At 42.9% G+C, this 14,275-nt stretch overlaps 1 protein-coding gene across 4 annotated transcripts in view; it reads left to right on the forward strand.

The window, feature by feature from the left end:
- Window positions 1-589: 589 nt before the first annotated feature.
- Window positions 590-14,275, forward strand: part of celf4 (CUGBP, Elav-like family member 4) — an 84,956-nt gene continuing 71,270 nt past the window's right edge. For 3 of the 4 annotated variants that reach the window (XM_070959876.1, XM_070959875.1, XM_070959877.1), the window contains exon 1: window positions 610-1,327. In XM_070959876.1, coding sequence (XP_070815977.1) covers window positions 1,051-1,327 — 277 coding nt within the window. In that variant the 5' untranslated portion in view covers window positions 610-1,050. Of the gene's footprint in view, window positions 1,328-14,275 lie in introns of all 4 variants that reach the window. The other variant, XM_070959874.1, reaches the window with a different exon arrangement.

Consider the following 14,275-nt stretch of genomic DNA (forward strand, 5'->3'; position numbering starts at 1 on the left):
TCGCCTGTGGGACCGCATTTCAGCACCACGGAGCTGTCCGCCGTCCAGGAGCGAAGCGAGGGCGCAGCGACATGCTGCTGCTGCTGCTGCTGCTGCTGCTGCTGCTGCTGCCGCCGCCGCCGTCGCAGATGAGGGAGGCGTTAAGATGATATAAAATGTGGTTTCAGCACAAAATCAAACCTACTAAGAACGACAGCCACCTCCTCAATCACACTCCATCTACAGCGGATGTATATTTCTTGCATAAATCGACAAATGTCAGGTGTAAATTGCTGTTCGGACAATCGTGCAGCTTATTAATTAATAAGAAGAGTGTGCATGTCAGTCACGAAATAATAAATTCGTGAGTTCGTGAGAATGTGTGGTTCTTTGCTCTGAGCAGGAGCACAAAGGAGCGTATTCTCTATATTTCTCTATTTATAGACCCTCTCCCCTTGGTGGAATGTACCACTTGGTCTTCACATAAGAAAAGAGGAGGGGGGCAGAAAACTCTGCGTTTGATATATGCCGAGTTTTTAGTGGCCCCCTTTTATTCAAACCTCCCCACCGCTCCGGCAGAGATTGAGCCGGTCCTGTCCGTTTAAACCGAGAAGACACCCATACCGACTCCTCAATGCAAAAAAATAAAAGGGTGCCAAGAAGCTGGGACGAGGGAACGTGGGTGTAAATAGACAGTGAGCGCTCTTGGTCTCTCTCTCTCCCTCTCTCTCTCTCTCTCCCTCCCCCTTCTCTTTTTCTCTCTGTCTCTCTTTTATGAAATCAATGAACGAGTTATTGGGTAGGACATAAATATAAGGAATCAAAGCCTCCACCGGGACCAACGGCATTGCGCGCTTTTGATATGCGTCTTCGCCAAATGCTACATGTGTTTTCACTTCAGTGTAAATATTGGCTTTGATAGGACGAGAGCGGAATCAGCTCTGGCACGGCTTGGTCTCGGAACCAAATTTTGACCAAGACTTCCACCAGCTTTTTTTCAACGTAAAACGATTCTCCACCGTCACCATCTGCTGCTGTTGTACCCATCCCAACTCACTGGCCGGTCCGAAGATGGCAACTTTAACCAACGGGCAGGTGGACGGCACGGTGCACGGTGTCGGTGTGGTCTCCGCCAGCACGAACGGGCTCGTGAACGGATTAAGCCACAGCCACAGCCCGGTGGGCTGCCCAGCCACCATCCCCATGAAGGACCACGATGCCATCAAACTCTTCATCGGTCAGATCCCCCGCAACCTGGACGAGAAGGACCTCCGGCCCCTCTTCGAGGAGTTCGGCAAGATCTACGAGCTCACTGTGCTGAAGGACCGCTTCACGGGCATGCACAAAGGTGGGTTATGCCCATATTCCTTGAGACAACTATGGCTGTACTTGTTTTTGTCAGCGTGAAATCTGTCACACATTGGTCAAGTGATGAGCCTGAATAATGCAGGATTTGATGGGTAGAACTGCACGATTGTTGGCAAATTGTGCAAATTTTCTGTAAGGCTGAAGCCTGAACGACTTCATGCATGCTGTTGTCGGGATTTGTGGCACCAAAAAAAAAAACAAAAAAACAAAAAAAAAGGAGATATTTATTCTTTTGTTAGACTTGCCATTATTTTATTCTCCAATTCAGTGCATCATTTTCTACCTTACTGGGTAAACATATCCAAGCATGAGAGTGTCACGAATCGGGAGTCACGACGGCATAAATTTATGTAGGGTGATGTTAGGAGGAGCAATGTTCCTGTTTGGGCAGTGTGCACGGGAGTATTCACACATCTAATCCGGCGGTTGTAAACGCGCTTTCATTCACTACAGTTCTAAATCCAGGCCATTAACCTCACGTTTTCACGTTGCAATAGCGGGGAGGCTGTGTTTGATTGCCCGCAGCAGCGTTCACTCTTTTGCCCGTAACTCTCTCAGTGTGTGTGTGTGTGTGTGTGTGTGTGTGTGTGTGTGTGTGTGTGTGTGTGTGTGTGTGTGTGTGTGTGTGTGTGTGCGTGCGTGCGTGTGTGTGTGTGTGTGGGGGGGGGGGGGGGGGTCGCGCGTGCACGTGTGTACGCACGTGTGCAACACAAGAGGAGTAGGCCTATGAATATATTGTACTTTTGTTCAGGCTTTAAGCTTTTCAACATTTCCAGGTGATCTGAGTTATGCCTTCTTGAAGATTAAAACTTAGCTAGAATAGATAGTTAAATTGGCCAGAAATATGTTTTTAATTGATTTTCAACTTTTCTAACTGTGCACAGTTTATTGGGTCTATTTTATAACTTTTCCAACTGTGACTGACACAGCAGGTCCAGTAAGGATACGGGTAAATGATCATAAACTTTTGGTGTAACAATGCTACATGGCCTTTTGGTGTAATATTAACGATCAGCTTTGTATTTTTGGTGCAACAGGACTGATGGTGCTTTATTCCTTTATTTTATTTTCTACTCTCAAGGGAACAGTCATTCTCTGCAAATCACCATCTAATGAGAGGTCACTAATTGATCTGCTATACCTGCAGGACATCTCCCAGGGGAGTAGAGTACATTAAGAATGAGCTATCACTTTTTGGAAGCCCCCTCCTCCCCATTTAAAGCCCCCTCTGCCTCATGTAAACAATGTGTGACATGCGCCATGTGTCAGGAAATGATTATGATATACAAATAATTTCAGGGGGCGGAGATTGTCTGCAGGCATGGGGAAACCAAAGAGGTGGAGAAGGTGGGGGGGGGGGGGTTATCTTTTATTAATAGCCCAGCTGTAGTAGCAACTCCCTGTTGGACAGTTAATCACCAGTGGCCCCAGAACTATAGGCACGGCTCACCAGCTGATTCTAAGAACTGTCTCCTCACCGCGATATACGGCCCTGCTTCCCGGGCTGGGCCCCCGCTTTCATTAGCGAGCCCCCGCTGCGCTCATATTTTAACTAGCTAGAGGCACTAGCTACTCCCTGGCTCACCAGCTCACTGGCTCACTGCAAGCTGCTTGAAGGCCACATTCCCTCCACAGACTCCTAGCACCTTCCTGAGGTTTCCATAGAAGATTCCCAAATTAGCAGTAAAAGACAGCACATCCCACAAATAACAGGCAAAGTGACTGTGCGCACTGCTGTCATACTGGTTTTATTGGAGACTGCACAGCATCACATGAATCAGGTACAGTACGCTATCACAGCAAGAGTTTGGAACAAGAGTAAATACACTTACAAAGAAATTTACAAATATTTTGAAGAGAAATAATTCACGCTGTATCTAATGTCTCTGTGTCTTGTAAAATGAAAACCATTCAAATCCGTCTTCACTGTTAATGCCAATGGCAGTCTTATGTTGAAAAAACACATTCATCCAGCTCCTCTGCATTTGAAAGTTTAGTCGTTTTTCCTGGATTTTCTGCTTAAGGTCAGGCTCACTGTTGCCAACCAGCAGCTGAAAAACCTTGAACTCAACAGCGGAGGTTTAAAAAAATGTTGTACATTTTGTACAAATTTATGTATGTACATGTTAACGATCTTTCACTCTTCCCTCTCCCCATTTCCCTCATCTCTTGCATGCCGTTTGGATTTTTCAGAGTCGTGCTATAGTGTAGAGAGAGTCGAAGCGAGGGCATGATGACCCTTTAAGGTGTGAAATGTTCCAGTGAAGTCTACAGAACTGCCCCAAAGAAAACTTCTACTCTTCTCCTCCATCGTTTCTCCTCTTCATTTACTCTGCCTGATCCATTGCTTGCTTTCATTCTTTCCCACCTTTTGTCCTCACTTCAAGTACTTGCATTGACATGTTGCCTGTTCAGTGACAGTGCATCATGTCGGATAATGGCTGTGCTAGTACAAAGCCTCAGCTGCAGCCAGAGATTGTAGATGATCACCTGCCATTCCTTTTACAGTATTTTTTTTTTTTTTTTTTTTTTAATGACACGTACTTGGTTACTGTCATCATTAATGTAAAGTCTCATTTGGGGATACTGTTGCATTCATTTGACTTTACTCAAACAGACATGGCACTTTTATAAAGAAATAAGCATGGTTTTCAGCTAGATAATACGGAGCTTTTTTTCTACTACGGCAGGTAATAAAAGGCCCTCCTGTTCTGCTGTACATCAACAAGCCTACAGAAACAGCCTTTGCTATGATAATGCTACCTCTGAAGAAAGAGACCCCTATTATAGCCATTGTCAGCCGTGCCTGTGATACTATTGCCATAACCCTCCCCATAATGACTCCATGTATCACTCGTAATCTAGTCTTTAGGATTCTGTCCCCTTGGAATGGAGGGGTGGAAGGAGCGGGGAGGAGGGGAGCATGGGACGGGGGTCTGCAGACGCTGGGAGTGGGCACAGGGACACCAGCGCAGGCCCACATTCTCCCAATGATTTTATTTCTCTCCCCTCTGCGACCGAGCCATGCTAATAGAGGCCATTTATAATGGTCACCGGCTGCTGCTGCTGCTGCTACCAAGCACAACGGGGCTGAGAGGCACGGCTAGCACAAAGAGCCAGCCCCTTCTCTTTCTCTTCTCTCTGGCATTGCAGCATGGGATGTGGGGATCTATTCAAGAGGAGAAGGTACAGATATGATTGCTAGCACAATTCATCAGCCTGATTTCATGTAATAATCACCAGGGCAATTGAGCTGCGATGATATGAGGAAGAAATTTAATAACTGAAGGTGTTATCTATTATTTACTGCTGTCACATCTTCAGGCACTATTGTGTTCCAGGCCAAACTTTTATTGTCGACATCTTTATAATTTTTGTGCAAATGCAACTGTCACCAAGTTTGTTTTACTGCTCTAGTTTCATTTGGTGGTAATTTAATGCATATAATATATTTATCCTCGGCCAAACTAAATACATTAGCAACAGCTTTCGCCACGAGATCTGATGGTTAAAGTAGATGCAAAGCCAAAGAGTTGCTCAAAGTCAAAACAAGTGTTGAAACTTCACGTAGATTTGGGCCAAATGGCCCATTTTGACAGGCCTTTAGCAGAGCTTTTAAATAAGAAAACTGCAGTAACTAGTGATAATACTTTGGCTGTTTTTCAACCATTTTGTAATTTAATATCAATACTTAATACAATAGAATTGATTATATAATCATATAAGGTTTAATATGTTTGAAATCATACAAGTGGAGATACAGTGCAATGACCACTAGTAATCTTGTTTAAATTTACCCATGCTGCAGATGGTTTATGCTACAGATGGGGGCTATAATCTGCGCCGGTCATAAAGGGAGTTATGGTTCCCTCTGAACGCCTATGGTTTTGATATGTCAGCCCTTTTAACTGAACGTGTCAGGGGAGCAGGTTCAGAGCAGATCATTGGGCTCGTCGTGTTTGGTGAGGCCAGGAAGTCATGATGCCAAAAACATGAAGGACCCATGCTGTGTTTTATTGCAGGCAATTAGGTGTTACAGGTTGCCATTAGAGGAGTGCCGTCTGCGAAAAAAGGAAGGATAAAACCAAATTCGCCTTTGAACAAAGAAAGAAGTGCATGTGTGTGTCTTTTTCGTCCTGCAGGTCTGCGTTAATGCAGCATGTGTTCCGGCCGAAAAATTTCACTCTCGTTGCATCATCCTCTCTGTGGGATCCTTCTCTCTCCTCCTCTCGCATTTGGTTTGGGATGAGTGTGTGTGTGTGTGTGTGTGTGTGTGTGTGTGTGTGTGTGTGTGTGTGTGTGTGTGTGTGTGTGTGTGTGTGTGCGCCAGTGTGTGTTTATGTGCTCCTCCTCTCCTCCCTGGCCCAGAATCCTCCACTCAGCTCAGCTCTGAATGCACGCTCAGGCCCCACATTGTGTCCCGTTTCTATGAAGGCGCATCACAATCCATTTTGAGTGCTTTGTCAGGGAGAAAGGCAACCTGTGTCATAGAGGAGGTCGCTTCTTCCCAAAGTACGCTCGACCACCAGCGCCACACCGCACACCGCCACCCCTGTCCTGGCAGAGCCCTGAACTGCCAAGCAACAAGAGGGAAACAAGAGGCGGAGCCAGAGCGAGGAGTACAGTGAGCCTAATTTGTCAGGAGGGCCGTTGTCAAGGCAGCACTGCCTCTGTTGTCCATTATTATTGGAGGGGACTGTCAGATGGGGGACGGCTGATGGCCGAGCAGGGAGCCAGTTAGTCACAGTGAGAGATGACCGCACCAAGCCAAAGGAGGCAGTGCTCATGAAGCTCCTGCAAGGATTAGCATGCTAACAGCAAGTTTGGAGTCATGGTGCCTGTCAGGGAGGTGGAGCCCTCTGGCTCGCCTGACCTCGGCAGTCCTCTCATTAAAATCACTGACCTTTACATGCAGAGAAAGACAGAGACAGTGTAAAGGGATGGCTGCACCTACACGTTCATCTCAGTTCACTTCCCAACATGAAACAAGCTGACATACAGTGAGCCCTAAGTTAAGGAAAACATATGCAAAAGTAAGTGTGTAGAGTATATGAAGTACACCAACGGCATACGAAGCAATAGGTTTCAAAATTGTGTAGTGCAACTGAAAATAACTATCAGTTAAAGTTAAAATACTACAATCGCTCAGGAGCGCATGCCCGTCCAGTATCATACAATAAAATGGTTCAGTCAGCATATATCAGCGTGTTCGTGTGTGGTTAATGGTTCCACATGGCAAAGTCATGGCTCACTGTAGACGCAGTGCTGACCTGTGAAGAAGCACAACACCGAGGATTTGTGGCCATCATTATGAATCATAGAGGCTGCTGATCTAAACAATTTTCACATAGATAGATAGATAGATAGATAGATAGATAGATAGATAGATAGATAGATAGATAGATAGATAGATAGATAGATAGATAGATAGATAGATAGATAGACACCTGCTTTTTTATCAACTTTTTTATTACTATTTTCCTGGTGTGGTCTGTGCCAAAACCAAACTGTGATATCAATATTCTGATATACTAAAGACAAAAGTGATCCATAATATCAAAAATACTGAATACTGAAAAATACTGAAAAATTTATATGAAGCTTTCTTTTGTTCTGACAGTTAAACTCCTCAGCCAGTTCCTGAGTTAAAATAAAGTCTGCCTTAAATGTTTCATCAACATTTGGCCTTTTCCTTTCCATAAAGAGGTGAAACATCTCGCTCTTGCTTCCCTCTTGCTCTTTCTTTCCTATTGCCATGTTTGTTGCCCTGGTGTACCACTCTTCCAGAGGATGAAAAAAAATCCTTTTTTGACAAATGCTCCTTGGAGAGGTAAATATTTTCTGTTTTCAAGGCTCTTGCATCAGCTAAGTATTATTGTGCTTTGTGTTAAATTTTTAAAAAGTTGGTGCTTTAGGCCTCTTCAATCTTTTAGCAATGCTTAATACCACTTCCAAGCCCCCATGCTTCAAATACCGATGGCCGGTTCTGGAGATGGGGAATGCAATGTTTTTGAAATGTTGGAAATGTCTTACATGTTCTTTTAGGGGTTTTACTTTTGTTCTACTGATGATTTCATTGTTAATAATAAAGCCTCCTGTGGGGAAGTGTCCTGCTTTTTTAAGGATTTTAAAAAATTCACTGTATTTCAGGATTAGGTTAGAGGCTAATTAATATAAAATAATATACTGACACATATAAACATTGTCAAGCAGTTTCATCCATGCTGCTTCCATTACTCGGTCAGTTATATTCCCCTCTGTGAACTAATTAGATATGATTTCTGTCTCTTTGTTGAATCTATATACTTACATACCTTTTTTGTCCCATTTCTGGATTTCTTATCTGTGCCGTGCAATTACACGCGCGCCATGCTCTATGTGTAGTTGTTCAGTGTAAAAGGCTTAACCGCCATGTTCTTTGTTCACCAGTCACAAGGTTATGAGTCTCCTCTGTGTGTGAACTTTGAAACTGGTGTTTTTTGCCTTTTGGATTACAGCTGCTCACCCCTTTTATCAGCTTTGCACAGTCAGCAGGCATTATCATATAATATCCATACCCAATATCTGTATGTGTACAGTATATGTGTGTGTTTATATGGACAAGTATACATTTTCTCTGTATATTTGCTGTGTGTTTATCCTGTTATGTGCATATGTTTTACTCATGGTGTGGGGACACAAATCTGTTTAAACAGTCACATTGTGGGGACTCGCCTTCCTTATGGGGACAAAACACAAGTCCCCATAACGTAAATCAATGAATTTTAGCATGAAGACTTTGGTTAAGGTTAAGGTAAGGGCTAGGGTAAGTCTCCAGGAAATGAATGTAAGTCAATGTGATGTCCACTGAAGTGATGGAAACTGTGTCTGTGTGTGTGTGTGTGTGTGTGTGTGTGTGTTTATACTGCAGAATATACTACTGCATGTCCCAAATATTAGCTCTAGCTAAAGCAGTGCTTCAGAGTAAACTTTAAATGTTTAATTGTAATATTTATATCTTAGGCCCAAACCTGACTCGACCCTCAGTGTTCATGAAAAGGGGTCCAGCTGCATTTCTCTCCTGCAGAGGCCCTCTGTAAGGAAATAGCAGCATGACACAGCAGCAATATGAAAGTTTGTCACAGACAACTGTGGCAGTGGCCCATTAATGCATATCCAGCAAGCATTAATTCTTGTTACATATACACTTCAAACTCAATCTGATATCTAATGTTTTCTCTGTTTATACCATTTCTTCCATTATTCTCAAGGTCAAGGTACGGTTTTATATCACAGACGAAGCAAATCGTTATTAATACCTTGCGAAGAGACACATGTGCTTCCAATTACCATACACAATTGCCTCATATATACTGAACAAATCATTTGGTTTTGGAGATTTATGGTTCATAGAAAGTTGAATTGATGTTTATTCTCAACAAAATTGCTAAACATAACTAGAAGTGGCATATCTGGGTCTGCCTGCTGGGATACTCTAAAGCAGGGATTACATGAGCCGTGTACTATTTGTCCCAGACAGAAAGCACGTCAAAGACTGTTGAGCATGTGTGACTTGTCAGGCCAGACGCACATTTAGCCTTCTCTGTATGCATGCGTACAATCTCCATGCTGTGTGATGACTGCCAGGTTTGAGTGTCCCTGATTCAATTCACTTTCTTCCCATCTCCCTTCATGCCTATTTCATGTCCCCCAATTAAAAATGCACCACGTTGACTTGTAAAAGGAAGGTGGGAATGGAGGTTAGGGCTTTTCAAAGATCTCTCTCAATTATTCAAGGCCAAGTTTGATTCAGAAAATGGAGCAAGATTAATAAGTCATGCAGAAGTTTTCGAGGGTTCGGGTACCAAATGTAATGCAAGATGTTCTGTTGAAACTAGCACAAGCGTCAACCAAAGAGAAATGTTTGTTGTCTATTAGGCTTGACAAGTTTTGATTCCCAGAGTCAGCATCCTACATTTAAACTACAACTTTTTTTCAACAGATGCAAGAGGAATATCTGAAGTTAGCAACTCAGTGTGAAGAAGCTTTGCCAATATTCCACTTTAAATTTTAACATTTTATTAAGTTAAGGCACCGTTCTGAGTGACATAAGGTAACTGATCAGCTTTGAATTTGTATTTGTCTCTGGATACCCACTGGGTCCATATCATTCCATTTTCATTCCCCCAAAAACTCTGCACATCAGTGCCTTTTGCTATCAGATATTACCATTCAAATCATATTGGCATCACATTGAGGGAAAGTACATCAAGGCTTTATCCTATCCTGCTGGTTGGAGAGCAGATAGACCAAAACATATCGCTGCAGAGGGAGATGGTGCAAGAGTGCGTAAAACGACAAGGAGCTCAAGACAGAGAGAGAGGGGGAGAGAAAGGGAGAGAGAGGGAGAGAGGGAAGGAGAATTAGAGAGATGTTGAAACAGGGATGATGTAAGAGAATGCGTGAAAAGAGGCGAGGGAGATCCATGGAAGAGAGTTCGGGTGGGGGGTTGCACACAAAGACAGACAAAGAATATCAAGAGGCAGAGCGATACACAAGAAAGAGCAGAGATTGTAAAGAGAGGTGCAGACTAAAAATGGAGGCACAGAGAGATTGTTCAATGACAGGCACAGAGTGAGCAAAAGGAGCGAAAGGAAGAGGGAAGGGGCTGACAAGAAAAGACTGAAAAGCAGGAAAGGAAAACGACAGACAGAGAGAGAAGTAGAAAGAGTGAGGGAGTCCCAGAGACAGATGTCGCCCTCACTGGCCCCGGCAGATTGATAGCTCCTGGCCCAGTTCCATGCCAGGCTTTGACCCCTCTGTCCTCTGCTGTAATTTATAGGCTGCGTTTTGCCGGATTTAAGCACTACTCTGTGGTCATCATGGCTCGAGAAGGGAGAATGACCTTCCTGGGATGGGAGCAGAATTAGACCCCTGCAGCTCCCAGCCACCCTGGGGGTAAATACACAAGTGCTCCTCATATTAGAAGGATCTCTGACAAAATGTTAATGGGACAGGTTTTACAGTAGATTTGTCCTGAACTTTTTTTTTTTTTTTTTTCATGTACGTTAACTCCTGCTCTTTCCTTCATGTATGTCCATATGTTCATGTGACAGTGCAGGAGCAGGCTGCAGTATTTAAGTGTTTGTGTGTTGAGTGTGTGAAGAAATTGATGAGTGTGCATGTGCAACATACTGTAGCCCCCGGCTGCATACCAGTACAGTCACACTGCCACCAACATACAGCAGCTGAGAGGTTGAATATCTGATACATTTTGGGTGATACTGGAGAGTTTGGCCTGAAGTCAGTTCTTGTCTGCTCTCTTTAAAGAACTTTTTTTTATTGTTGAAGTAAAGCACCACTTGATGCACAACATGCATGTAATACGTTCCCACTCCTCTAGGCAAATTTATTTACCCCCCCCCCCAGTATTTCTCTATAACATTAAATATTAATGACTAAATATGTCAACACATCCTCATACCTAAACAACTGAATAGGTCTTTTGCCGATGACTCCCAAAATGACATATCACTGTTGGAGAGTACCAGTGAAGTGAATGAAGGTGGACCTTCATCATACCAGACCTTTGCGCTCACGTCATTAATGCTGTAAAATGGTTGCAGTTTGCTTCGGTTTAGGCAGCAAAACTTCATGGCTAGGTTTAGGAAAAGATCATGGGTTAGAATAAGTACGTTACTGTGATGTTTGTGATTTAACAAAAATACGATATGTATCTTAAAATGGGTCAACGTTCACTTTTGGCTTCATGCCGGACACAAACAGTGTCATTGATTACATTGATTGACTTCTCCTTTGCTTCGTCATAATAACTACAGCCACTAGAGGTCACCACAGTAAATACAAATATTTGTTATCGTAAACTGCTCGCACAGTCTACATATACAGTGTTTTTCTGGTGAGGACCGGCTCAAATAAGCAGCAAAGTGTGTCAAGTTTGGAAAAATAAAGATCTTTGTTTTAAGAGTCTGTCATCAGGTTTTGATAGAAATATTGCTAAATCTTGATCAATGCACAGAAGTATGTGAGGTCCCATTTTTTCAGCTCAGCTCCACCCACTTCAAACCAATGAGACGAGAAGAGAAAAAAACAAATGCAGAGCTCTCTCATGAAATAACCAAAGCTGTTTTCATTTTGACAGAAATTTCAGTGTTCCTATTGGGCCTCATCTGTCATATTAAAAGCTGACTGAAAAATGTGTTTTTTAGGTTCTGTAAGGCGCATAGCAGGAACACGAGTGTGAATGATTGACATTCTGCTGGACTTAAGCAGGCTCATGCAGTTTGTGGGGATCAATGGCTACCAGTGAAGACCTTCATGGGTTTATTAACACATGATTGAGGTGGTGAGGAGAGAAATGTACCTGTTCTACAGAAATCAATCATATTTTCACTGCCTTAGCTCAAAGATAATGACTTTGACGGCACTCGTTAAACTTAACTTGAACATGCGTTCTGTGAGCTGTGCTGTGGTGAGCTCACTCGTTTGGTAAGACATTTATACTGCAGTGCTTTTTCATTTTGAAATCAATATTTATTTCTATGCATTCCATTGCACCTGATTTGTAATTTCTTCCGAAGTTTTAACTATTTCACATTCAATTTTAAGAGACAAATATATAAATAAATGTTATTATTAGGTTACTGCAGCCCAATGGCCTGCTTTGGAATTCCCACTGTGTGAAAGAATATTTTCATTGTAGCATTACAGGATTTCAATTTTTTTCTGGGTCTGCTGATCAAAAACACCTCATACCATTGTCTGCACCTTTCTGTGCCTGTAAAGTTCTCCTTCACTCTGAGGGCCGGCCTAATTGCTCATTGAATGATTAGCTGCCGCCTTCATAAATCACATCAAAGGCACTAATTTTGTTCAGATTGCAGGCACAAATTGAATGAAAAAGCACAGCATAAGTTTGCACTGTGGTTTCTTGTAAAGTAAATACGGCCCTGTGTGTATCTGGAGTGTGCCCTCTAGTCGACTAACTTGGCTGGCTAGCCAGTGGGCTCAGCTGGGTTTGTGCTTGGCCATTCAGAGTGTTACCTCAATGCACAAATCAGCCCAGGGAATGATCTGGACAGAAAGCCTTCAGCAAATTATTACAGATTTGCAATTTAATGGCTTCTGAGGTCTCTCCCAGCCCCACACAGGTTCCCAACGAGACAGAGCCTATTAGTTTGGTCCTTTAATCACAGAACAGGAGATGGGAATCCTAGCCAAACCTATACATACCCCGCTTCACTTGGTGTGGAATGATTTCATGGGCTTTATAGATAGAGACAGAGAAGTCGTGCAGGCATGTGCACGAGTGTATGAGCATTGGCCAGTTGATAAGCTTTGCTTTCCCTCGAGAAACAGCAGCGTGTGTGTGTGTGTGTGTGTGTGTGTGTGTGTGTGTGTGTGTGTGTGTGTGTGTGTGTGTGTGTGTGTAGGAGAGAGAGAAAAAAACAATGCGTTCCTCTATGGATTGTTTATCAATACCATGAGGACGCACTGGGCAGTAGCAATTAATTTGGCATTGTCTGTACCCAAAGCTAACAAAAGTCCACTTCATAAATGAAAATAGAGAATTAGTTTCCAATGGCATGTTCCAAAAAATATTTTCTTACTTAAATGAAACATGAAAATGTGAACGTTAAAGTCGACAAAGTATTCTGCCAAACTAATTAAACTTGGAAAGTTTCTGTTAAAAGCTCCACTTTTAGAAATATCAGTGTTTGTTCAGGAGACTCTTCTTGGTGCACATCAGTAAACTGCCCTGTTAGACTATGAGCGTTCACATAAGCCTGTAAATAAGAAATAAACTGCATGTGATTTGTTACACACAACTGAAACTGCAGTGTTCCAGAGCTAAAGCTCTCACGTTGTGGTCCATACTTTTGTTAAACTTTGCGACAGACAAACAGCCAGCTCTTCACAGGGCGTTTAAGCAAGTCTTTTCCTATAGGTATAGTTGTCCTGATTAATGTGCCATCAATGCAAAATGTAAAAACTATCACTCCAATCTGCCTTTCAATGTCCCAATTTGTCCAAGAGGAAGCCAAGCTTTCTAAATGAGCTGGATAAAAGTGACTGCCAAAGGGGATGAATATATATAATTATCTGTGGCTGGAGAGCCAACAAAGAGACTTTGAAAATCAACTTTGTGCGCCAAAGGCTTCATTAGTCTGACGACAACAAAATGTCCCCTCAACTTGCAGTTGGAAAGACACAGGTATCTGCAAAGCCATTAAAACATGCAGTCGCGCAGCCCTCTGTAGCTCAACCGCTATCTGTTTGGGATTAGAAGCTACTTAATGTGCTAATGTTAATATGCTAATGTGTTAATGTTATGTTTGAATTATGAGGTGATTTAAGAAATGGCTGGCTACCGTTTTGTTGGTCTTACGCATTGACACATTGGGAAGGACGGATAACTGTGTTTACTTTGCATATGGAAATCCCTGAATGTCTTTCATCTGTCCTTCCTATAGCGACTAGTGGTCCATGTTAGCTTTGCAAACATCTTAATTGTGTTAAATGGAGGAAAAAGGGGGGAAGATTAAAAGCCATTAATGTGTGTTGTGTGAGGGTGTGCTATTCCCGGGATGGTGCTTTTGTTCACTTTGGCAAAGCAGATGAGAGAGTTTCACCTTGAAACTCAATGCACACCAGAAACATTGTCATTGTGTCTACCTAAAACGCTGCTGTCTCTCGCTCTCACTGTTTTATACACTGTCAGACTTGCTTTGCTCGTCTTTCTCGCATTTCTTTTTGTGATCGCCATCCTTCTTACTCTCTTTGTACGTCTCTCTCATTTTCTCTCATTCTATCTCTCTCTTGCTTTTCCCTTTGTAGCGCTGTTTCCCTCCACTGCTTTCTCTCTCTCTCTCTCTCTTTCTGTCTGTCTGTCTAAGCGTCAGATAAGCTCACTGGGGGAGACTTTAGA

The sequence above is a fragment of the Chaetodon trifascialis genome, chromosome 3 (genome assembly GCF_039877785.1).
Source record: "Chaetodon trifascialis isolate fChaTrf1 chromosome 3, fChaTrf1.hap1, whole genome shotgun sequence".
Lineage (NCBI taxonomy): Eukaryota > Metazoa > Chordata > Actinopteri > Chaetodontiformes > Chaetodontidae > Chaetodon > Chaetodon trifascialis.